We start from the raw sequence: 25,523 nt of genomic DNA on the forward strand, positions 1-25,523 counted from the left end.
AATGGGAGGAAGATCTCTGTAAGATCACAACATAGTGAACTGTAGAAAAAACACTAAACACTGTAACAGGAGAGGCCAAAGCACAAAAATATTTTTAGAATTTCAAGTATTAGAGTTTTCAAAAGCATCCAGCCCCTTTCTGATAAATTCCCTACACAGGATGTCCCTTTGGATCAACAGCTGGAGGCTGAGTGAACCTTTAAGAAGCTCCAGACCTCCAGATCAGAAAAAGTACATCTGTCTGGTACTAGGAGTTGGACAGAATGGGAGGCAGAGCCTCCCTCTGGGTCAAGTCATCATTTAATAGTTTCATTTAGCTGTTCTTAGTAATAAATCTCTGCCTTATTTCCAAGAGTCTACTACAAATAGCAACTTCAGAAACAGGACAGGATTGGCAAATTTAGAAGCTGAAAATGCAATCTTTACAACTGTATATTTAGTATAGCTTTCTGGTTAGACCTTATATTTTCTCCTTCTTCGGATGATATTTACCCTCAACTTCTGTGTATGAAAGATACAGTCCCATTTCTTTTCAATTATTTAAGTGTAGCCAACTATTCATGCACTGTGGGAAGGTCTCCCTTCGTAGTTTTCAGTATATATGCAAAACTACTTTCAGCTCAGTTGACAGGCTGAAATTATTGCTGAAGTTTGTGGCACTGTGTGTAAGCAGGGGATCTGCCTCTCCTGCTCCTTCCCCCTCACTTGTCCTCTTACCAAACTAATCCTCCTGATGTAATCTTGATAGGGAAGGCTCGGACTGTGGGGTCTTTTGTAGTGGTGATGATGGCTACAGAGACACATTGGGAGGGCTGGACCAAGCCTTTTCTTAGTGCACTGATGTGTTCAGACAGTTTCAGTCTGCTCCTGTGTGATACAAGGAAGTCCACCGCATCCTTCTTCCAAAGGATGGGATGCCACATGCTGAGCACCGAAACATGCACGAAGGTGCAGGAAGGCACATGTTCATAGAGTCAAGTAGTCCTTCTGGACAGGTATGAACACCCCCTTGACTCTGCAGGTTCTTCCTGATGTTTGCAGAGCAGCAGAAGGTCACACCATGATGCCAAGTAGCCTAGAGCACCACAAACAGTGAGGTGGGGAATGGAAAGTTACTGCAGGAAGCTGTACCACGTAGGTATCTGCAGACCTTACTAGGCTCAGTAGCAGCTGCAGAAGGCAGGCCCATGACAGTGTTGGCTGGCAGGGAGGGAACACTTGGACTTTAGGATCCCAGTGGGCCTGGAGTTTATTTCTTAGCTCTGTGTCAACTGCTTCACATTAGGTACTACTCACTGCCCTTGGTTAGAGGTGGCTCTGATGCTGGCCACCTGACAACTTCTGGTCTGAACTGCCTCTGTCATAATGGTGAGCTTTTCCACCAATAGGGACAGCACAGGAAAATCTTTGCTTTCTGTGAAACTAAGGAACATAGGAAAACCCTATGAAAATAACGAGAGAAAAATTCCACTTTCAAAATACAAAGGCAAATAATGTATCCTTTCAATATTTCCGTCTTCTTCTAAATCATTATTATAATGCAGATGCAGAATAACAGGTCTGATGACTCATGATGACAGTATGATCAGATGAGCTCTTACAGCCCTGCTAGAATTGTTTGAGAAGTTGCTATGCTTTTATGTCCCAAAGTGGTAACTATGATGCTTCTGGTGTTTTGCAGTGGAAAAATATATGGATTGTGCAAACTCCTCTTTGGTGATGGTAGAAGAATGCAGTGTATTTGGGGTGAAGGGACAGAGATCTCCACCTTTGGCAGTGGTAGGGGTGTTTAAAATGCTTTATTAGGACTGAATTTTAGAGGATGTAGCTTCCTCTTTAGGTATTTATACAGGAAAATTAGCCTGCTCATCAGATACTCTGCTCATCAATAGCATAGCCTTTGAAAGGTCCCCGTGATACTGGATGATCCTTTGTCTTAGATATGAACATTTTAGTCTGTTTTAAATAATGGACTAGTGCTAACCTCCTGCACAGTTTACTGGAATAGTGGACCACTCCATTCAGTATCAATGTGTAAGTAAATGGTCCACTGGAAAACGCTGCACCATTTTAAAAAGCATTTTCAGATTCTGTTCATAAGAATGATATATGGAATGCAGAGCGTGTTCCAGTCAGGAAGTATATTGTGTTTTGGTCTAAAAATGTATCCCGTATGTATATATATTTTCTTAGCTCTCTGTGCCAAGCCAAACTCCCCAGACACCTGAGTACTGCAACACTCTATGAGTTAACTCTCAACTAGTGCCACAGAAGAATGTGCCAGAGATATTTAATCGCTAGACAGAGGAAAAAAAAATCTCTGTCATGACCTACTGACCAGACATTTCTTGGCAGTTGCTAATCAACTGTGTTAGCCTTTTATTGTCTCTCCTGCCATTATCTTCCAGGAAAGGTCTGAGCAAGAGGTCAGTGTAGTTTAAGTAGGTATTGGTTCATTTGTTATCTTTCATGCAGTACACTGCAGTCAACGTCTGCTCTCCTCTGAAGGTGAAAGACTTCAACTTAATTTGATTTGTTTATTTACTGTAGAATTTGGCTATCAAACCCAAAAGATAAGAATAGTTCCTGGTGGGAACATTTCTGAGAATAATTTTTAGTGCTTTCTATGAGCATTAATTTTTAAAAGATCTGTATTTGGTAAATTGTGAACTACTTTATTGACAATCTACAGAAGAAATGCATTAGAAAAGTGACCTGGTTCTTACTTAGTTCAGATTACCATGCATTTAAGACTGTCTCTGTTCAGGTAAGTACTGTATTCTATGCTTACCTTTGAACAGGCAATTGGATTTGCATTTCTTTCCTGAAAAAGTCTGTTTTCTGGGTTGGAGACCCAGGCAAAAAAACATTCCTGCCTAGAAAATCATGAGGAAAAAAGGGGGAAATGATAGGAAAAATCAGCTAGCAGATGTCTCCTGTCACACAAACTGATTGTATAGAGAGGAGGCAGTGGTAATGTGTGTTTCTAGCTTCAGCTGACTGCACCTGAAATTCTGCATTTTCGAAGGAATTTCATTTGAAAGACAGTGTTATCTTTGATCAAAAATTGTTCATTATTCATCTTTGGCCCCACCCATGCTACATTATCAAAGCACTGCTGAATAGGAAAACCAGAACGCCAATTACTTCCTTTCTGGGAATGGAAGTCTGTAGCCTAAGGCATGGGGGAATGTCTCTCCCTTTCTCTCTTGCTGTAATACTGGAAACATTTGAAATTTGTTCAAGCTCTATGGGAAGCCAACACAGACTGCTCCTGTATCTTTGTCTCCAGCATGGAACCCCAGCTGGCAAACAAATGGGCGCCACCACAGCTTTTATATGATTGCTATTAGGCAGCCCAGGACTCTCCTGGTCCCTGGAAAGGCAGGGTAACACAGGAGATGAGAGAGAGTCACCCCCCCTCTCAAAGCCAATAATAGCAACGAGGACCCCCTTCTATTCAGGAAAAAATGGAGTTGCAGCACGTGACCTGCTTCTTTTGAGATGTCCATGTTGATAGCAAAAAGCTTGGTTTTCTTACCCACTCAGAAGGGCTAGAGTCGCAATGGAGTTACAAACATTTGACCTCACTGGGATTTCCTTGCTGTGCCATTTGGTCTTCTCTTCCACACACTGCACCCATTCCCAAGCAGTGTATTAAACTAAAGATAATCTCTGCCAGAGTCATTACTTTGGGCTCTCACTCTGCGAAGGCAAACCTCATTCTTGTAATGTCTACACTGACACTTCAGGTTAACATAGAGATTATTCGCTACCAGCCAGAGCTGTATGAATTAGTTTTTCCTTCTCCTCTATACAGTCTGCACCAAAACCATCTGCTGTGTACCATTTGATAGTGGCTTAAGTCTGCACTGAAGCTTGAATGTTTCTAGGAACTGACTTCTGAACCACTTGCCTCTTGTGTGAGGGCACAGGGAGAGATACAAAAGGGCTGTAGTCAGAATAGAGAATTTGGGGGTTGCAACCGGTGGAGTTCCAGGGCAGAGAAGCTTAGGGGCTCTGGAGAGCAGCTCAGGCAGTGACCCCGTGGAGCAAACACCAGTCCGCTATGCTGTAGGAGGGACTCTGGACTTTTCAGTGAGGCTGGACTGAGCAGGACTGGTCAGGTGCAAAAACAGAGCATGTCAGAATTGATTTTTCCTTTAACGGCGCATGCTTCTGTCATGCTGTATTTTTTCCATCTAGCCTCAGGGACTAGGTTGCCTGTCAGGCCCAAGCACATGAGCTTTTTACTCTCACAGATTTCAGCAAGAAGCTAGAGGTTTACATCACTTGTTGAATTTGAGCTTTATACCGTGACATTTGGATTAAATGTTTAAAAATAAAATATCCTTTTATTTGTGTGCAAAAGTTCCCTCTTCCCTGTGTTGCGTCAGAGCAGCTGTTGTGCTCTGCTTTTTTCTTTCTGGGACTGTCTGTGACAGCCACCAGCCATCCTTCTATTTACAGTCATTACCGCAAGGAAATTGGAAACTGCAGCTACTGGGACATGCTCTTTCATGTCAGGTTTGTCTTTTACTGTGACACAGCAACAGAAATGTTTGTACAGCTAATAAAACATTTATCTAGCGATAAACAGAAATGCCATGTCCTTGTTGAATGAGCTGCTGATGTAGAGCTAAAGTAGGACAGGTTTACTAGCAATGGTGATACAGAAGGGGTGACAAAAGGGGACTATTCCCCCCTCCCCCTGCCCACAGTAATGCCCACAGCCCCTCCATAATCAGAAATGGGGAAGCCTCCAGAGTAATAGGAGCAAGATTTAGATAAGAATCCTGAAGCAAGCAGAGGCTGGCATCTTTGTCGGCCTCTAGGAAAGGACAGTCTTGTGAAATGTTTAGTCAAAGGCTTATAGCACTTGCCAAGGCTCCTGACTGAATAGCAGTCTAGTCAGATTTCCTTCTTCAGTTCGGTGATGAAAGTGATGAAATAATGCCTAATAACTCAGGACTGTGCAATCCTTGTTTTATGAATATAACAATACACAATTGCATTTTTGTCACTGAGGAATATGAAGAATTAAATGAAAGCAACATAAATCTGTAAGTGCAATGAACAGTTTTGAACAGTGTGTACTGTAGCCCTGTCTGTTCCACAGGGATTAGTGTTTCATTGTACTTTTTTAGCTTGTTGAATTCACAAAAGCCACAAACTTACGATGTAGAAAATGTGTAAAACAAAGAGCCAAAACCCCTCATTTGCTAAAACTGCCTTTTATTTTGACCTTATCATTTTAATCTTAAAAAGATATTTTTGATGGCACACAGCCTCAGAATCAGCACCTTTGCATTTACAAATTACAGAGAATCCCTGTCAATTTATGTTTCCCTAATTCCGACTTCTAAATCACGCAGAAAATCTTACTCTTTGTTCCTGTTTTCTATGAAAGGCTTAACAGCACATTGCTGCAACGAGATTGCATGTTACGAGGATTCCATTCACAAAATAGATTTACAGCACATTAAATACTGATATAGTAATGTCATCATAAATGAAAACTATAATGAAAATGCCTATATAAATACACAGTGCAGCTTTTGTGATGTGCTACCCTTTCTTGCTTTTTGTTCATTTACACTCCAGTTCACAAGAGCATCATTAGTTCAAATTAATGAGATTTTACTGTACAGTTATCTTGTAACAAGCTCTTAGATATATTTCAACTGATTGAGGCCAGTGTGATGAGTTAATTTTCAGCATCTGGTTTGGTGAGAGATTTCTCAAGCTCTTCTGCATGGTTAGATTTCTTCTGGCTTGGGATAGCAGGTAGGACACAGCTTGGTTTAAGAGGCTCTCCTGATAGACCAGGCAAGAGAGAATAGAGCAAATGACTCTGAGGATGTCCCTTTTTCTGGGATCTGGAGGTTGGGGCTGGTGGGAGAATAACTGCACCAGTCCTTAGGGAATTTAAAGGCAGGGACTTAAACTTCTTAGCACCCTGAGATGGTAGCTGAACTAGAGGAAAAAGAAAAAGAGAGAAAGAGTGCACAGAAAGTGAAAAGTATGACATTTTTACAAAGGAGTTAGCTACCTTCTTTGAACTGTTGTTTGTTTGTCTTGTGTTGTGCGTACTCAAACCTGCATTTGAAAAATGTGATCAAAATATGAGTAAAAAATGGCTAAAGCCTGGCGGGGCTAATGTTCAACTGAAGAAAACAACTCCAGTGTTAAGTGATTTCTTTTGTGTTTTGTGATCAATAAGACTTGATAAGTTCAAAGGTTTACCTTTGATAAGCAGAGAATCTATAGTTTGTCTGAAGGAGACTTGGTCTGTTTGGAGAGATTTCCACAAGACATTTTTTCATCAAACTCCACAGGCTGACTGAAACAGAAATGTTCCGTGGGAATATATTGTTTTTAACAAAACCTTTGTGGGAGCATGCTCTATTACCTGGGGTAAATTCTGATCAAAATCTTAGGAAGATGAAATGGAATAATGTGGGACACTGTGTCTGGGTTGCTGTAGGCACAGTCAATCATGAAGATAGGTCCACATGTGCCCTGCAAGTCACAGGCCACAAAAGTAGCCCATTACCCTGTAGCACACTAAGACCCACACTGAAACACAAGAGCCACTGCTGTCGTTTATCTTGTGTGTGTCAGCAGTCTTGTAAGAAACTGTGGATTTAGATCATCCTTAATCTCCACCTCACACTTGGCAGTGTAACATTGTTTGTGCTGTAAAGTTAATATAGTTCTATATCTTCTCTAAATTGAAATCCTCAAGCTCCTTCATTCAGGCAACTCACTAACTGATTTCCTAACTTATTAAAAGGAGAATTCAAAACCTTAATTGTAGACCTATTTTTCTCTGCCTTGGAAGTTATTGTGAATTGCATTAGCTTCTTTTCATTTAATTCTCCATTTTATTCACAAGCTCTATATACAAACAGTTTGGGTTTTTCAGTTTAACCATATGAAGGGTTCCCTACTGGAGTTAACACCATCTCTGTTTTGGCTACAGAATCTTCCTTGCAATTTTTCACATTAATGTTTCCTTGGTTGCATTCTCATTCCATCTGTGATTTCCTTCCATCTACATCTGTTGTGATGAATATATGACAGGCTATTAACGTTTTCCTCTGAGATGTTCTAGTTGGAGTTTCATCTTAGTAGTCATGGCAGCCTCCAGAAGGTTATTTGGATTCTCTGTCTATTTTGCTGGCTTCATCCTTTGAAACTAACCACAAATGCTTCCTAGTGGTCAGGTATTAAAAACCATTCTCTGAGCCAACCACTTGTCCTCAGATTGGCATCATGCTTGTGTCCTGGTTCTTTACATTTAGGAAGAATCCTGCTATAAAGCACTCTGCTCAGAAGGTGACCATCTCAGCCTATCATTATAATTCCATTTCCTAGTCAACTCCAATGAAAACCTGAGTGTTCATGTTTGCATTTTTCCTGGCAGCCCCTTTGATTATTCCCTTTTCATAATCTCTGACAGAAGTTTTCCTGGTGCAGATTCATGGAAATTCTACAGAAATGAGGAATGGAGAAGAGTATTCTCTCTTAACCCAATGAAAATCTTGTGTAATTCCAGAGAAACATCTGAAGTTAACCTAGATTTGGACCATTCTAATAGAGGATAAACTGATAAATGAACTCTTTTTTATTAGAAATAACAGACCACATAATCAGCTGGTATGAACTGAGTAACTACTGCAGTCAATGCACCTGTGATAAACTGGACCTTACAAGTCAATTTTGATCTTAAAAAGAATCCCCAAACAAACTAAACATTCAGCACACTTGAGGAACTCATAGATAGAGTAGTGGATGGAGTTTCTTGAGGGCTGTAGAATAAAAAGACAAGAAAAGAGGACTTAAGGAATTTCAAGTCAGTTAACCTAACCTAAAAAATCCTAGATACCTAAAATCCTGCCCGCAGCTGGTGTTTCTCAGAAGTGAATCTTTGAACCTATAAAGTCTGCCTGCTCATCAAGCAACATCAAAAAGAATAACTGGGACACTGGCGGAGTGGATGCAGGAGAAGGGAGGAATTATGTAGTTTTAATAAGGAAGGATTATTAACTTTGTCACAAATTTTCATAAAAAATAAGGCAGATCCATTACTATAAAGTGGACACACACCTGATGAAAAAAAGACACTCAAGGTGTAATTTTCCGGAGAACAGGTTTACAATGCAAAATGACCTTTATAAATTGGAGAAACAGGAAGAAATTCAGATAATGAAACTCAGCAAAGGCAAATACAAACCACTACACTTAGGGAAAACAAACAAAGAAATCCCAGACCACCAAAAGTCCAAATGTAAGATGGGGAATAACTGGCTAGGGGAGTAACAGTCCTGCAGGTAACTAGGGACAAAGACTGTGCCTGAGTCAGAAATATATTGAAGAAGTTCAAGCAGGAACCCTGCAGCTTCCGTGCCTTGGCAAAGCAGAAGCACACCAGTCTTCATGCAAGCCCTTCTGTGTCTAGATTTACTTAGTATATAATTAATAAGTCAGAAATTTGCCCTGTTGAAAACAAATTTTACCTCTGTAATATCTGCAGTGGGCACTGAAAGAGCTTTGCATCTATGTATCTTTTTACTATATACATTGTGCAAAAGAGGCTGAAGTTCTCCTTGCCATATTCCCCTGTCCCATATGCCATATACTCATTTCATCATTAATTATTTATGTATCAGGAGCGCTAATTCTCTAAGACCTACCAGGTATCTATCTGGGGCAAAGCAGAATCTTTATAGAGAGGATTTAAAAAATTGGTAGATTTTTTTTTTTCTTTTCATGCTAATTTCAGTGCAATTCAAGTTGTGATGGCCTGAGCAGGCAGCGTTTACTAGAGCTGCCTGGCCTTTAGCAATGTGGTGTAACTCACGGGTCATATTCAAGGTTCATTCATGTTCAGAAGTTCAGGAAATTGCTTAGTTCTCCTTTCCATGAAAAAAAATAATACCATTAATACTTTGCTTTAGTTTGTACTGAATTTGTGTGAATCAGGCAGGAATAAATACAATAAATGAGCCCATTTATTTTCTGGCACATGATAGGATGCTTTGAGTTCATTGAAATTTTGGTCTGTAAACCATATTGAGAGGCTCACTTGTTTCCCTGTTTGGAGCATAGGCATATATTAATGCATTCAATGTTTACACCTGTGTAAAATATCTTCAGGGCACTTTACGTACTAGATAAGCCCTTAATGATGGGTTTAAGTAGGGCAAAAGCAGTGTAGTTTAACTTCACCCTCATGGCCCAGTAGCCATCACAAACCCATGCTCATTCGAAGAAGTAAAAACCAGCATCCAAACATCAATGCTTTCCACCTAGTCCTACATACTGTACTCAGTTTAGGATTTTTGGTAAGGATTTCAGGACTGGTTCATGGATGGCTTTGAAATAATACATATAATGACTGGTATTAGTATATGTATTGAAACACATGAGCCTGGACCCAGCACTGGGGTCTGTGAGAGACAGAATACTTAAGGCTGGGTGTCATACATCCAGAAGCTATATACAGCAAATGCACCAGTAATTATTCACGTTCAGAGGGCAGAGTCAGCTACCGAAGACCTAGTGATACAATAAGAGCTACTAATTCAGGGAGCCTTTTCCACTCTGTAGTGACTCGAGTGGCTGCTATTACAAACTGCAGAGGCAAGAATAAGGCTGTCAGGGAGGCATTGCCCAAAGAGTATGTACTCCAGCAGAAGGGATGGCTCTTAGACTCTCTTCGTTTTGCAAGCAGTGGACCATGGTGGCCCTCTGCAGAGAGGAGGGTGCTTTGTGGAATCCTTTGCTGTTAACTTGGCACAGGAGAAACTTCAAATCACGATGAAAACCAGCAAAAACACTGATCCCCAGAAAATACTGTTAAATGATCTGCAGAAATAGATTGGGTTTTTTTTTTGGTTCAACAAGTAATAACCTCACTATGGCTTAAGACCTTCTAAGCCACATGAAGAAGTGAGAGCAGCAGAGTTCTCTAGAAGTCCCATATTTCTTTGGAAAATTATTCTGGCATTGTGTGGGCAGTGTGTGATAGTTGTAAGCCCGTTTCTCAGGGGTCCTTGGGAGAGTCGCGTGATGAGATAGAAAGGGTGTTCTGGGGGTGGAGGAACAGCATGCAGAGTAGCAGAGATGCCAGGCTGTGCTGAGGCTACTCAAGAAGCTATGTGAGGGACCTCTTTGGCCCTGGGAATATCTGGAGGGTGGGAGTTTATAAACTATGGTTTAAAGTCACTCAAGTACTCTTTTCCTAGGCTACTGTTTCATTCCTATTATCCTCTTTCTAACTTGTATTTTTAAATGTTTTTGCTTAGAGATTAAAGCCTCTCTTCCTTTTTTTTTCATTGCCCTTCCGTTTTTTGGAGATATTTCTTCTTTCTGTTAATCTCTGAGTAGTTTCAGTTCTCTTTCTAATTTATGCTTATTTTATTGTTCTAGCTCCCTGGATGCTTTTTTTTTTCCACTGGCTTTGTTGCATGTTTTTAACACACATCTTGTGTAATGAAAACAGTAGAGAAACACAAATGTTTATATTCAAACTTTGTTGCTGGAGCTATTTGCCTGGATAAAGGCTGTGTCCAGAACAGTAATATTTTTAGGGCTGGATGGAAGATGAGTGAAATCTTGGCTCTGAAACAGTTATTTGGAAAGCTTCAGGATCAAATGTGTCATTTGTGTTAACAAAGGAGAAATGTAAGGTATTTTGCAAATAACTTTGCTTTTCTGTTATTGGCTTGAACTGATGATCAAGCAGTAATGGCACCTGGATAAATGTGCTGTGTTAGTTAATTAAACCATGATTATTAACTGTGATAATTGTATCTTATTTGTAAAACACAGTTATTGGCATGAGACTGGAACAAAAATCCTGGCTGTTTGCATGAATTACTGCAAGAACACCAGTGGTTATGAAATAATTTTTTTTAGGATTTTGCTTACAACTATGTTTTAACTAGAAGACACAGAGAACCCTTAGTAGAAAGCTTAAAAATAGAAGACTTGGAGCTGGGGTTTTGAAAGCAGTTAGATTATTTTCTTTCCTCTGAGCAGACAGAGAATACCACCCCAGTATTCCACATATCTCCACTTTTCTTCTTCCTCTTACTTACTGTGCAGCAGCAGTGCAGGATTCTGTATTTCCCCTACCCAATCTGATGTTCCCTATAAAGCTACCTCTGCTGTTTCGTTTTTAGTAATATTGTTATAGCTGCAGAATTGCTTCTGAAACTCCGATCATAAGAGGCAATGAACCTTAAATTTAGCTCTGAAATGTGAATGCTTTAGGACCTGGCTGATCTGCAGGATGACAAACAGCAAACTGCAAAACCTCGTCCAAAATACATTGGGGGATTTGTGCTTAGTGGAGCACAAGAATGTGAGGGATGCTTCTGGGGGTAGGGCTGGTGTTTGTGTGTGAAGAACACCCCAGTCACTGGCTGGATCCAGCCTGGGACAGTCACTAAGTCTTGACACTCTGCCGGGGCTGTGGGAGCAGGGTGAGGCTCTCTCTGCTCTTTGGGACCTTGCTTCTTACTGCCTTGGGAATGAGGAGCTGGCTGAAAGTGCAGAGGAAAAAAGGCTGCTGCTCTCTCAATCCGTTTATTTTAGCTCCTGTGTTATAGAAGCTACCCAAACCAGTTGCTGTTAGAGAAATGAATGATTCCCATCCTCATGTAAGAGCTAGTCTATCCACTGTACTTAAGACAGAGAGAGATAGAACATCTTTTCACTGATGTAACATTCAGAAAATGACAAAAGGTTTTGGAAACCTGATAATCTTGTTCTAATCCTCTTCCCTCTAATTTTTGCTAGCAAAAGGACACAAAAATCAGTGTCATGAGATTTTTCATGCTGTCTGCAGAATTCCTTATCCTGGCTTTCATCTCACATATCCAACCTTTCTCTGCCATGCAGTCATTAGGGTGTTGTCATCCATCTCTTTACATCCTATAAGTCACCATGTGACGTCATGTCCTGCCCGCTCTGAAAAGCTACCAGATTCATACAGGCATATGCAATTGAGAGTGAAACCAAGAGTGAAAAATCCCATGTCTGTGAGAATTCCAGTCACCTCTGCTCTGGAAAACAAGTGTAGAACCAAACTCTCCTCTGTATTGATGTACATTGCTTCTAGTAGGCCAACTCTATGAAACTCATTGGAGAAAAGGGTTGTGATCAGCAGCACAAAATCCAGCTGAAAGTGGGCCAGTCACTAGTGGAATACCTGAGGAGTTGATACTAGGGCTAATACTATTTAATGTCTTCATTAGTGACTTGGATGGTGGGGCAGAGTGCACCTTCTGCAAGCTTGCAAATGATATGAAACTGGGAGGGGTGGCTGATACAGCAGATAGGTGTGCTGCCATTCATAGAGACCTTGACAGGCTGGAGAAATGGATGGACAAGGCTCTTACAACGTGTCCTGGTTTCAGCTGGAACAGAGTTAATTTTCTTCCTAGTAGCTGGTATAGTGCTGTGGTTTGGATTTAGTATGAGAATAATGTTGATAACACACTGATGTTTTAGTTGTTGCTAAATAATGTTTACACTGGTCAAGCACTTTTCAGCTTCCCATGCTCTGCCGGATGCAGAAGAAGCTGGAAGGGGGCACAGCCAGGACAGCTGACCCCAACTGGCCAAAGGGCTATTCCATACCATATGGCCTCATGGTCAGTATAGAAACTGGGGGGAGTTGGCCGGGGAGCAGTGATTGCTGCTCAGGGATGGGCTGGGCATTGGTCAGTGAGTGGTGAGCAATTGCATTGTGCATCACTTGTTTTGTAAATTTTTTTTAATCATCATCATCATCATCATTATTATTAATGATTTTCTCTTCCTCTGCTGTCCTATTAAACTGTCTTTATCTCAACTCGCGGGTTTTACTTTTTTTCACGATTCTCTGCCCCATCCCACTGGGAGGGGCGGAGGGCGTGTGAGCAAGCAGCTGTGTGGTGCTTAGTTGCTGACTGGGGTTAAACCATGACACAAAGGGAAGTGTAAAGTCCTGCACCTTGGGAGGAATAGCTCCTTGCACCAATACATGCTGAGGATCAAACAGCTGAAAAGGAGCTTGTCAGAAAGGGACCTGGGGGCCCTGATAGACAACAAGCTGAACATGAGCCAGCAATGTGCCCTTGTGGCCAAAGACGGCCAACAGCAATCAGGCCTGCATTAGGAAAAATGCTGCCGGCAGATTGTGGGAGGTGATCCTTCCCCTCTACTCAGCACTGGTGAGACACATCTGGAGTGCTGTGTCCAGTTCTGGGGCCCCCAGTACAAGAGAGACATGGACATACTGGAGCAAGTCCAATGAAGGGCAATGGAGATGATTAAGGGATTGAAGTGTCCAACCTCAGAGGGGAGGCTGAAAGAGCTGGGACTGTTCAGTCTTGAGAAGAGAAGGAAGCTCAGGGGACCTTGTCAATATGTATAAATGCCTGATTGGTGGGAGTAATGAAGAGGGAGCCAGACTCTTCTCAGTGGTGTGCTATGAAGGAAAAGAGTCAATGGGCACAAATAAGTAAGAAGAAACTTTTTTACTCTGAGGGTGGTCAAACACTGGAACAGGTCGCCCAGAGAACTGGTGTAGTCGCCATCCTTAGAGGTATTTAAAACCTAACTGCATGTGATCCTGATCAACCTGCTGGAGGTGACCTCTCTATGGGCAGGGGGATGGGACTAGACAATCTCCAAAGGTGCCTTCCAACCTCAGCCATTCTACAATGCTGTGAAAAAGGAACATGAAACCTCTCTCAAGCCCTCAGATGCCAGTGATGGAGGTGCACAGTATGATACTGTAACTGAGACTTGCCTGTACTTACTTTTGTGAGCACAGTGGTTGGGTATGGGAGTTAGGCTGTTCCGCACAGGAGTAAGATATTTTATTTTGGGTTGGTCTACGGACATCTGTTGAAAATTTTTACCTATGAAAGAAAAAGATAATCTGTTACCATATGAAAATAATTGTAAATAATACGGTACACTGTAGATCTCTGGCTTCTAGGAAAAAAAAGAAAACTTATGTAGTAATTCTCAGAAATATGTAATAACAAGAAACCACTAACTGAAAAAAGCAGTTCCTTTGTTCTCTTTCATTAAAAAGTGACTGATTTAATATAACCTTCACATGTACCCTTATCACTTCCTTTCATATAATATAGTAATTGATCTTAAAACAGACATGGTCCAGTAGCTAGGTCCATGTAAGAGTATTGGGACACTAAATTCGTAGAAATATTCAACTAGGTGGATTTGATTTCAGAATTGAAGCTTTAGTTTGCAAACTTTTCTAATACGGTCTCAGCCTAAGTACTATAACACAAATGGAGCTCAAATGCTGGTTGGAAAATGAGACTGGTGGAAGTCTATCAGGAGTAAAGATGAGCTTTGAGAGGGTTTTGCTGCAGATGAAAACATAGCAGAACTGAGATAAACTGATACTGATTCTTATTAAACTATGTTTATGGCTATTTCATTTTTACCAAGAAGAATAGATACTAGAAAATGAAAGGTTAATTGGCTAACTGTGGCATTTCACTGGCTAACATTAAAGTTAACTTTCATCTAGTACTATTAGAAAAGACAATATGTTAGATGATGTAATGCATTGCAGTACATAAGTGACACATCAAATGTTATTAAAAAAGTAGAAAGTCAAGCACCAAATCAACATTTTCCCCAGATCCTTTTCCTGAGTTGATCTTATTCTGTGATGTTTGAGTCCCTCAAATTTTTCTTTTTGTTATCCCCAGGTCTGAGATGAGCCTTGTAAGGAGTCTTGAGTTGTCTTGCCAAACAGCTGCTCATCCAGCATGGCATTGCAACATAGCTCATTGCAGAGTAAGCATATGCTCTGTCGGCACGCAGAGACAAGGGGAGACACAGGCAGGATGCAGTAGGACATCTTAAGCAACAGGAAGAAATGGAATTATATAAATTGCCTTTGTGGCTTTGTAGTTGGTACTTGAAAATACCTAGGTATTGCTGGGCTGTGCAAGATAACGCTATAGGAAAATAGTTGTAGAATAGTTTCCTAGAGATGCACTGAAGTAGTTGTCAAGACTGCTGTAACTATATTACTGTCTAAACGGATTCTGTGTGAAAGGGGCTAACGTGGTGTTTATCAGATAAACCCCCGTGTTATAGTGCAGCGTTCAGCTCAACATAGAGCAAGATTCTGGTCCAAAGACCATGGCAGTCGATAGACATTGAATCACTCTACTGGATCCCTTGGGTAAAGCTGATGCGTATTGGACTAAAGCATGAATCTCTTATGGACAAGCTGTGTCTAATAGAAACAGACTTTGGTTTCCTTTTCCCATGTTTTACTCTTTACTTAGTCTTTAACACTTCTCTAGGGTGATCAAAAAGTGGGTGCAAAAGTTGGTAAATTTCTTCTATAGACATTGCATCCACTGTGCACAAAGAAACAAATATATCTATTCCAAAATAGCAGAGAATCAAGCCTGCTGCTCCCATTAGTGCAATTTGAGTTATATTGGTTTCATTGATGCTTATGCTGCGAACTAATGGCTTATTATTTATGTACCATTATGGCTTTGATGATGGGAGGTTGTTTTTTTCTATCAAGAGATATGTTTATTTCATAAATGGGGATATCTGGCAGCAAAACAACAGTACAAAGCATAATCATGTTTGCAAGGCTGATATGAATGCTTGGCAAAGAGTCCTTGTTGTCTAAAAGTTCTGGCATCAAGTGGAAGTATTCTCAGCTCTTCCTTTCTATCTGCTCCACAAAACATCAGAGAAAAAAGTTTTTCTTTCTTTAAGACATCATATTTGTCATCCCCAAAAGCATATTTATGATGGCATTTGTTTTTGAATGAAATGGAAGGGAGGCAATTTCATTATTATAAATAAACAGGACTGTTCTGCATTTCATTTACTGACTTCTTCTACAGGTTGTTCTTTGATTTTCCTTTGCATTTAGGTAGGTGAACCACATTGTGGTGTGTTTTGTGGAAAAGCTGTAAATATTATGATGAATGTCTCACTGTACATCAGTCCTTCAGTTTGAGAAAGAAACAGCCACACTGATCAGCTTTGCTCTACTCTTTCCTGGCCAAGAAGTGCTTCCTGTTGGACTATACCATACTGCTTATACTAACATAAGCTTAATAATAGCCTATTTTTTACATTACCTGTTCAAGCAAATATAAGGTACTGGGCTGCTGTAATAAAACCTGTAATAAAGTGTTGCCTTAGACCTGGAAGGTTAGTAATCTAAAAGATGAGTGGGTGATAGAAGGAGACTCTAGCTGGTTAGAGGGTACTAAGAGCTGCCTGACATTTGAGACAGGCTTCCTTTTACCTATGTCACTAAGAATTTCTCTACTTACCCCATTTTGCCTGTGGAAAGTAGATGGCAGTACATTTTTCAAGAAGAGATGATTGTAAAGCTCATAAATACAAAATGCTTCAGATTGTGGATGCCAGCTCACCACTGCGGCTGGCAGGCACTCTTGCAATATTGACAGTAGGTTTTGGTATAGTCTATCTTTGCTCTCCCCAGTGGAAGGCAAGACAAAGTAGTTATTCTGAGAGAAACCAGTGGCATGATAGCAAGGAAAGTCTCATTGCTACCCGCAGCAACCTCTCCCCTTTGTGTAAGTGCTAAGGCTCAGCTAGTAAATTGACTCATCTTTCATTTCCAGGAGCACAGAAAACAGAACAAAAAACCTCCAAAAATCCCCATCTATGTGCCAGCTGCCTTAGTAGCAGTAAGCACAAAAATTAGCTCTGACTTTAATAAAAGACATGGTCATGCAAGACAATCAACACTGTGTGTCAGCTGAGAAAATAATTTTCAAATTGAGTTCCCCTAGATTATTGATACCCATAATCCTGCCCTGAATATTCAGTGATGAGGAGATTACATGTAGCCCCTGCAGTCATGACTTGAGAAATGGGAGTATTAACACTTCAAAGACCCGATGTTGTTTTTTCCTTCAGCTAGGCCTCCTGCAGAAAAAAACCAACAAGGAAATATCTTTCCTCAGAGAGAGCTGACTGCATAGTGCTGCTGGCTGGGCTGGAGCCAGGTTTACTTTGCTTCTGATCCCTGTAAGTCCTGCAGGCATATTGCACTGGAGACCTGGAAGCCCTGGAGCTCATACAGTAAATGCAGTTCTAATTCACAGCAAGTCAGGTGGCTTTAATTACAGGGGCAGACAGATTTAAACCACACACATAGGCGGGAAGAGGGATAAGCAGATCTTTTTACTGTGAAGAAATGTTAGACAGTATCTAGGTTGTGCAATGTATTCCTGTCAGACACTCTCTGCCTCCTTACAAGCTTTTAATTCACATGCTTCAGTGGATGTCCTTTTTGCCAGCTATAGGAATCTTTTTATTGTTGGAGAGTTTTGTTAAAGGGAGCTAGTACACAGAAAACTGGGCTTAAAGCAGACTCAGGCTTTTTTTTCCTCTGAGGTAGATAATAAACTGTCAGAGATAAAATGATTTACTCTTCCTTTGGACATGCAAAGGCAGCTCCCATTGTAACAATTATAAGATTTCCCATAATTGATATGATTTTGCCCTCATTCACACATGTAGACTGCTGGTCCTATACTGAGTCCCTGTGAGATCATGGAGCACTGAGTTGATGCACAGGGTCTGTCCTGATTCAGCTGGTTGCAGCTTTTTGTCATAGGATGTTCATAGAAGACCACCTGTCCTTCTGTCCAGAACAAGCAAGGATTTAACCATACAGTACTCTACAGTTTTAAGAAAAATCTATAATCACATTTTAAATAACATGGTAATTACTTCCACATCAAATGTATTCATAGTCTAGCTAATTCCACTAAGAAATGTTTCCCCATAGTTGTCCTCAGGTTTGGTTTGTCCAGTTTGAGTTCATTCCTCCTTCTACTGTCAACATGGATGATCTCAAATATCTCAGCCTCAGTGCACCCTATTATATCTAGGTTGTAAAGAAGCCCTGCAGGTTTTCTTGTCTTCCACATGTGAGTGGAACCTTGCAGAGTTCAGTGTAGAAAGAGTCGTGCTGGAGCAATCCTTGCTAGCCATGTGGAGTTTGGGGTTTGTATGGTTGGGTGAATAGCTGAAGAGTGCACAGTAAAAAAGTAGTGACACCTATAGACCAGGTCTATCAAGCTTTCAGGAACATGGCCTGATGTTCAGGAAGTGGAACTTTTTGAATAGCTCCTTTTTACCCTGAAAAACTATTTCCAGCCTTTATTTGCACAACATAGAATGACCTGTCATTCTGAAATTGCTGTCTCTACTCTCGTTATTAGAGAGAGACGTGAACAAAGATTTGCTATTTTATAGATCCCTTTGCTTAGAGTCAGTACAGTTTGCACTATCATGCAAGCTCAGATAGTGACCTGACCTAACTGAGGGTTCTTCTCAGACAGGGTTTCTGTTCACTCCTCTTTCCACTGGAGAATAACAACTCATGTCTTTGGGGTGAGGGTAGATTAACTTATTGTGTAATGTTTACTCCTTGTAATGGTGTACTGGTAAGTTTGGGGATTGCTTTTGTTTGCTTCATTTTCAGTTGGATATTACAGTGGTTGGAAGGCATGCTAGATGTGTTTAATTTTGGCATGGGACTAATCCCAAAGGAGATGAAGTTGGAGACACTGATATGTTGAAGTAAACTCCAGCACTTAGGCCAGCCAGATTCATTTAAACGTGGATGTGAGTCAAACGAAGTAGGAGATCCCAAATCCTGCCAAACCCCGGGTTCGAGTTTACTTCAGAATTCTGATGCTCTGCTTCATTACTGTTGCATTACAGTTTCCAAACCACAACATAAGAGTATTTACTCCATGTCTGTAAATTTAGCAACCTGAATTCAGCTTTGGAGAAACCATAAGAACAGCACATTAGACCAAAGAGCTGGCACTCAGGGTGGGAGGAGTGGGAAGGGGTGACACTACAGCCTCAAGTCAGAATATGTCTATAAGGGGAAAGTGGCATGGTGCAGAGCCATCCAGCATGGCACACGTGGACTTACCTGGTTGGATCCAGAAGCAGCTCTCAGCACAGTTAGAGATTTGAGTGCAGTACTGTTCCCTTGCACATCTAGTTCCAGGACTAAACGCAGACACAAGACAGCAGACATGGCAGTGGGTGTTAATGTGCAATTCACAACGCACATATATAACTTGGAAGCACTAACCTTGCTCAGGTACCTTACATGCTTCCTAATTACCTGCATTTTTGCTTGCTTATCAAACCTACTTAAATCTCTTATTTCTCACACCTGAGCACCTTCCTTCAGCTGTCAGCTGATGTCCTGTCCATATGCTGCCTGTAATTGCTACTACATACAGGGAGAAGAAACTGAAAAAGATATTAAAGAAATAGAAATGTCATGGGTCAGACTTACCTATTTTTTCTGACTCAGCTTGCCACATGAGTAGATTATAGGATTTGGGAGATAGAGAAGAAAGAAATTACCTGATGGAGAACTGGGAAGTGAGGGAAGGCGGGGAGGGCACAAAAGCACATGGTGAGATCTATCAGAGTTTAAGCCATTTATCAGTTTGTCTGAAGGAGTCCTCGTACAGACTTTGTAGGAGAGTAGTTGGTTAGAGTCCGTGTTCCAGGGATCATCCAACAAAGCCTGGCAGCTGCTTCTGTGGTCCAGCAAGTTGTGTTCACTCCTACTCTTTTGAGACTTGTGTGCAAAATGATGGGTGCTGGTGCTGGAGGAGAAGCTTGACGTTGTGCTCTGGGAAGCAGTTAGGAAAGAATTGCCTGCAGTGATTGGGGGGAGGCTTTGGGTTCTGACGGGTGGAATTCCCTGACACTCTGGTTGCTTCTTTTCTGGTATGAGGTACTTTGTGTCTGTGTTCCTTCTTTTAAAGTCAGTGGTGGTCACACACTCATCTGGAATGTCTTTGCAGTTTGTGTCCATAATGCAATCAAAAGTGGTGATGATGTCATCTACTTCTGAGGTCTCTTCTCTAGGATATCGGTCTCTGCTTCTCTCCTTCTGACTGGTTTTCTGATCATCTTTCTTCTTTTTGCAGGAGAAGATGTGGTTCAGCATACTGAATCGTCCTTCTTTCTTTAGGAGTCTGTTGTTCTGGGAGGGAAACTGATGAACTGGCTCAGATCTACTGGAAGTACAAATCCAAATGTGATGTCATTATTGCCAAATAATGAAAAAAATACAGCCTGTGTTAGCCCATGAAATGGGCTACATACCGTTCAGATACATTTTCAGGGGTGGTTCAAGGAGGCAGAAAATTAGGACTCTGAACTTGTAATTAACAAAGACTGAAAATGATACTGTGTTATTTCACTCTTTGTTACAGGGTTCATTGCCTTACACTTGTAATGTAGGCTCAGTGCAGCTATCAGGAAAAAAAACAAACAAACTTTTCTGGCTTCAGCATCTACCAGCTGCAGAATCATTATTCTTAACGGTGAGGCAAGATCCAATAATAACAAGAAGAACATGCTGAGATCTTTAAAACCAAGTGGTCTTTGTATTATGTCATATTTGGAAAATGGTATTTCCAACAGCACAGTCATTGCTAACACTGTAACAAAGGCACTAGTTCACTATTCCTTCCCTGCCTTTCCCTTTTCCCCTTTTCCCCTTTTCCCCTTTTCCCCTTTTCCCCTTTTCCCCTTTTCCCCTTTTCCCCTTTTCCCCTTTCCCCTTTTCCCCTTTCCCCTTTTCCCCTTTCCCCTTTCCCCTTTTCCCCTTCCCTTTGCCTTGCCTTGCCTTGTCTGTACTAAAGAGGCCCGGCACAGTTTCAGAAGATCTATTAAGCTAATTACCTACAGTGGTGTTGCTGTAGTGGTTTTTAGATGAGATTTTGACTAATCAACATTTCAGACCTACTCTGACAGGCAGAGCGCAGGAGGAGGAGAGGTAATGTTACCCATGTCTCACAATTTGTAACACAGGAAATAATACTAACTGCTGACTGGAAAGGAGGGGAAAGCACAAAGAAATGTGATGATAAATGTCTTTGTAAGTGCATGCTCGTTTACCAAAGTTGAAGAACTGAAATGAATTAAATGACAGCTGCTGAAACATGAGAAACACAAAGCAAGAGGAAGATCATAAGTAATGGTAAAAGAATTAGACTTTTTAACAGAAAAAGCCTGATAATAAGAAGAGACAGTTGAGGTAGAGACCTAAGGAGGGCTAGAAAAATGCTCCCAAACCCTTACCCTGAGGATGAAAACTTGAAATTTATTCTATTATCTATCTGGCAAAGACGCTTTTGTGTTCAGTCTATTCCTCTGTCTGATTACATGAACATGCAGCTAGTGCATAGAGATTTCAAAAAAGTGGAAGGCATATATCTGAGGGCTGCAATTATTCTGTAAGATAAATTTTCTGCACGAAGGTGACTGAGCAAGAGCTATACTCACTTCTTGATTCAGAACCCTCTGCTGATCGGCAGACTAGCACTGTAACCACAGTGATGAGTCTTCAGTAGATGACTAATTCTAACATTGCTATTTTGGTGGAAAACTTGAACTGAGTATTGCATATGAATCAAGGAGACATCACCCGGGGTGCAAACCCTTCAGTAGCATACAAAAAGCAATAAATTTGTTTTCTAGTCAGTGGCAACATCTGAGCAAGATGTGAAATTTTGCTTTACCTGCTCTCCTGAGACAGCAGCTTGATGCATGCTGTGTGCCCACAGTACATTGCATATGTCAGAGGAGTGTTTTCATTGATGTCTCGAGGGCTGCTGTCTATGCCCAGCTCTAGCAGTGTCTGCACACAGTCAGCTTTCCCTGCTGCTGCAGCCCAGTGCAAAGGTGTCCTACAGAAAAGAGGGAGTATCATTAAAATAGATGAAAAAATTTACTATCAAAACTATTAATGACATAACAAGGTGTGCTGCTATGCTACTTGCCTAGATTCACGACATTAATTTTAAGGAATTCTGCAGCAACTTATCCCACACTGATGTAGCTGCCAGTGGCGGTAATAAGGCTATAGACTGGCATCTACCTATGTGCATCTATTTAGCTGTAGAGAATGTAGATATGGGGCTGCAGAATGACCATACAGACAATATAATAGCATCTCTTCCACTGCTGGAGTTGCAGACTGGGAGGAATGCCTGAAGTTTTCAGAGCAGAATTTGAAAAAAATCTTTATAGTGTCCACTGCATAGGGACAAGTTCTTCTCATCTTTACACCAAACACGATTAGCAATGGTTGGCTCAGGGCTCTCCGTGAAGGTAATAGGAGAAGAAGCCTCCCCCAGATGAATGAGAAGGACTGGACACATCTACCAGACTGTCATTGCCCCTTTGCCAGTTTCTGTGTTCTTTGATGGGCACAGACTGGAGCAGATATAATTGTCTTGGATCCGTGTAGGAGAATCAAACTGATTTTCTGCTTGGCAGAAGATTTGGTCTTGTCTTTGGAAACTTTTGTCCAGTTTCCAGATTGTAATATTTTGCTCTTGTGAAAAATCTGAAAGCACAGAAAACACCATAAGAAAACGGTGCAAGAATAAAAAATAAATTTGACTTTTCTCTGCCTGTTTCTTTGCAATCTCAGTGATTTCAGATGGGTGCAGTCAGGAACACAATAGAATGGAAATCTACTGTGTGTTTATAGTGAACAGCTTATCTTTTCCCCTCTTCAAGTATAATACCTTCTATGGAAATATCTGTGTAATAGGAGGTCATGTCTTACTGAGCTTTTAAGTGTAATCAAACTCCTCCCTTCGCCCTTCTTTCTGTAGAAACACAGCCTTCTCAGCTACATTTTACTGATGTTTAGAAACTTCTCCAGAACCCTGTTGGTTTTATTTCTGTTCCATTTTATTGCACTTTTCCATGAAGAATGCTATTATTTTAAGCACCTGAAGGCCTAAGCCAAGAAAACCTTGGCTTTTGCTCCACTGAGCAAGATAATCAATGCGAAGAGTCTGTTGGTTCTGTTTGCATTAAATAAATTTACATGCAAAGTTTCAACAGAGGTAGGTGTGGGGTGAAAAAGAGGAAAGAAGATGAGTCTTCTGCACTTATGATATAGAGATTTCATCCTGGAAGGAATCAAATGCCTTTTCAGAATGGAAGGTGAAGGTCCCCTGGTCCTATAGGAATACTGTGTTAGCATCTTAAATGCAACAAGGAAACATTGCCATTTCTTAAATACAAATAGCAGCAGGATCCCAGCTTCAAGTTGTAGGATCCTGTTCTATTGTTTTGAAAAGAATGTTCACTTTTGATTGAAAAAAGTTAAATCAAGTGGTGACAAAGTCCTTTCACACATAGTCTTATCATTTCCTACCAGAAACACGGAGTTAAATATTCCTACTAGTCAGTTATTATACTAGATATGATACATGTGAGCTGGACTGCTTTGCAGTGTTTTTGAGCAAGCACGGTTCTCTGTAAGTGCAGTTCATTAACTAGGCCATGGCCTGTGAAACAGGAAACATGATTATAGAATAAACAGAGCTAGTCTCAGGTTAATAGAAAGGAAGCAGCAATTTCAGTTTCAGAGTTTCCATGGTTACCTGTCATCCACATCAAGGGCCTGCAGGTTGCACTCTGGGACTTTAGCCAGCTCACTGATAATATCACTGTAGCCTGCAGCAGCAGCAATGTGCATACAAGTTTTGCCATTCTCGTCATCGTAGTTTATTATAGACGGTCCCTGGTAGTGGTCCAGAATGATGGAACACAGAATCCTGTTGCCACTCTGGGAGGAAGTTCAGAGAAGAAAAGCATTTTACAATGGAGCTCACACCAAAATGCATTTTCTCTGCTAGAGAAGGCTAAATACAATAATGGTGTTTTGTTTTGTGTATACCAGACTTCCCAGGTATGAAAGCCAAAAGCTTCCAATCTCCTGCTGGGAATTGGGTTTGCTTTATGAATTTCCTAGAACACTTTGAACACTGGAAAAATAATAAATAATGTACTACTGCAAATATCTCCAAAAGTTACAGCGTGTGAATTACTGAACAGCTTTCTCAGAAATAACTTGGGGGTTTTGCTGTTTTGCTAAGCCAGAGTCCATAAAGATATAAGCCTATATTTTCTCATAGAAATTTAGGGTTGGAAAGGACCTCAAAAGACCAACCCACTTATGTAAGCCTGTCCAAGTACACCTCGAAAAGCCATGTCAAATATTTGCTCAAGTGGTTCTTGAAAACTTTCTTAGCTAGTTTGCTCCAGTGCTTCAGTGTATTAATAGAAAGTTGACATTGTTCTCTAACCTGCAAATGAAACTGAGTATTTTATATCCTAACTTGGTGGAAATAGAGAAAAAGAATTCATGATTTTTTTATAACAACATAGAAACACAAAGCTGGAAAGGTCTTTCTAGATCATCAAATTCAATCCCTGCAATCACTTGCAGCTATGTTACATCATCCCTTTCATAAACTTACTGTGTCCATTAAAAGCAATTAGGTTTTTTGTCCCCATTACTCCCAAAGGAAGGCAGTTCAAGAACTTGTTTGCTTTAATGATTAGTATCTCTAATTTCTATTCGTACTCATGACTGATTTATGTCCCTTTGTTTCTGTGCCAGCATTATTATTTAGATTAAATACTTCTTTCTTCTAACTGGTATTTGTTCTTCAGGTGGATTTGTAGACAATCATCATATCCCTTCTGAGCTGTTCTCTTGCTGCTCTAATCAATCAAGATCTTTTAAGTTTTCCTTGTAAAATATGCTTTCTATTTCTCTCATCAACCTACTAACCCTTCTCCTTTTGTGTTTTAGTTGTGTATCCTTAGAGAGGGGTGATTAAAATTGTACCTAGTCATACACAGACATTTTTGCCAACTCTTTGTACAATGACACCAGCTCTTCCCTATTTGTGTTAGAAATACCTCTTTTGGTATGTCACAGAACAGCATTTGCTTTATTCACAGCTGTGTCCCATTAGAAGCTCCTTGTCATTTTGGAATAACCCTTTACACCTCAGTACTTCCATAGTCGTTTCCAAACATAGACTTTCTAGTTTCTGGGAGGACCTTCTGTTATTAGCACCCAAGTGCATGACTTAAACATTCTATCCTATTCAGTTTTGTCCCATTTGTATTACTTTAGACTTGGAGGTGACCCAGTTTCTCCTGTATGATATCGCCATTCTTTTCTGTTATTGTCTTCCATATTTTTGTTATTGGCAGATTTCATCAGAAAGCCCCTGTATTTTGTGCCAAGTTATCATGAAAATATTAAGCAAGACTGATTTCAAGCCTTATCCCTGAAAGTAATTTCCTTCCAGCCTCCATTCGACATTTAATTATCACTCTTCACTTCTTGATTTTGAGATACAACTTCTTTTGCTTCTCCGTACTTTTGCCTATTATTTTGTAAGATGTCTACTTATTCTAAATATGTCTTTTAAAGATGGATAGTCATCTGTTATATCTCAAGCTTCTTCTACACACTTTTCTTCTCTGCTCTTGGGGTACAGATTCCTGCTACATTTTGCACCATTGACAGGATATATTCCAGGTCCCTGGAACCTGCTCGTCCCAGAGCTTCTCAGTCCAGCTGAGAATTCCCT

General features: G+C 40.7%; 2 protein-coding genes across 10 annotated transcripts in view; one reads left to right on the forward strand and one right to left on the reverse strand.

The window, feature by feature from the left end:
• The window catches only part of LOC142402696 (uncharacterized), a 114,280-nt gene that overhangs the window by 23,905 nt on the left and 64,852 nt on the right, over positions 1-25,523 (forward strand). For 3 of the 9 annotated variants that reach the window (XR_012773437.1, XR_012773434.1, XM_075488426.1), the window contains one exon: positions 20,031-20,569. The exons of the other annotated variants lie outside the window; for them this stretch is intronic. The gene's annotated coding sequence lies outside the window, so the exon portion shown is untranslated. Of the gene's footprint in view, positions 1-20,030; positions 20,570-25,523 lie in introns of those variants that run through there. 9 annotated transcript variants of the gene reach the window in all.
• The window catches only part of ANKRD55 (ankyrin repeat domain 55), a 48,291-nt gene continuing 28,141 nt past the window's right edge, over positions 5,374-25,523 (reverse strand). The window contains exons 7-11 of the mRNA XM_075488423.1: positions 23,514-23,698; positions 21,630-21,797; positions 19,456-20,117; positions 13,821-13,922; positions 5,374-5,976 (exon numbers count right to left, since the gene is read on the reverse strand). Of these exons, the coding sequence (XP_075344538.1) occupies positions 5,708-5,976; positions 13,821-13,922; positions 19,456-20,117; positions 21,630-21,797; positions 23,514-23,698 (1,386 nt within the window). The 3' untranslated portion in view covers positions 5,374-5,707. The remainder of the gene's footprint in view (positions 5,977-13,820; positions 13,923-19,455; positions 20,118-21,629; positions 21,798-23,513; positions 23,699-25,523) is intronic.

Source organism: Mycteria americana, chromosome Z (assembly GCF_035582795.1).
Source record: "Mycteria americana isolate JAX WOST 10 ecotype Jacksonville Zoo and Gardens chromosome Z, USCA_MyAme_1.0, whole genome shotgun sequence".
NCBI classification, from domain to species: domain Eukaryota; kingdom Metazoa; phylum Chordata; class Aves; order Ciconiiformes; family Ciconiidae; genus Mycteria; species Mycteria americana.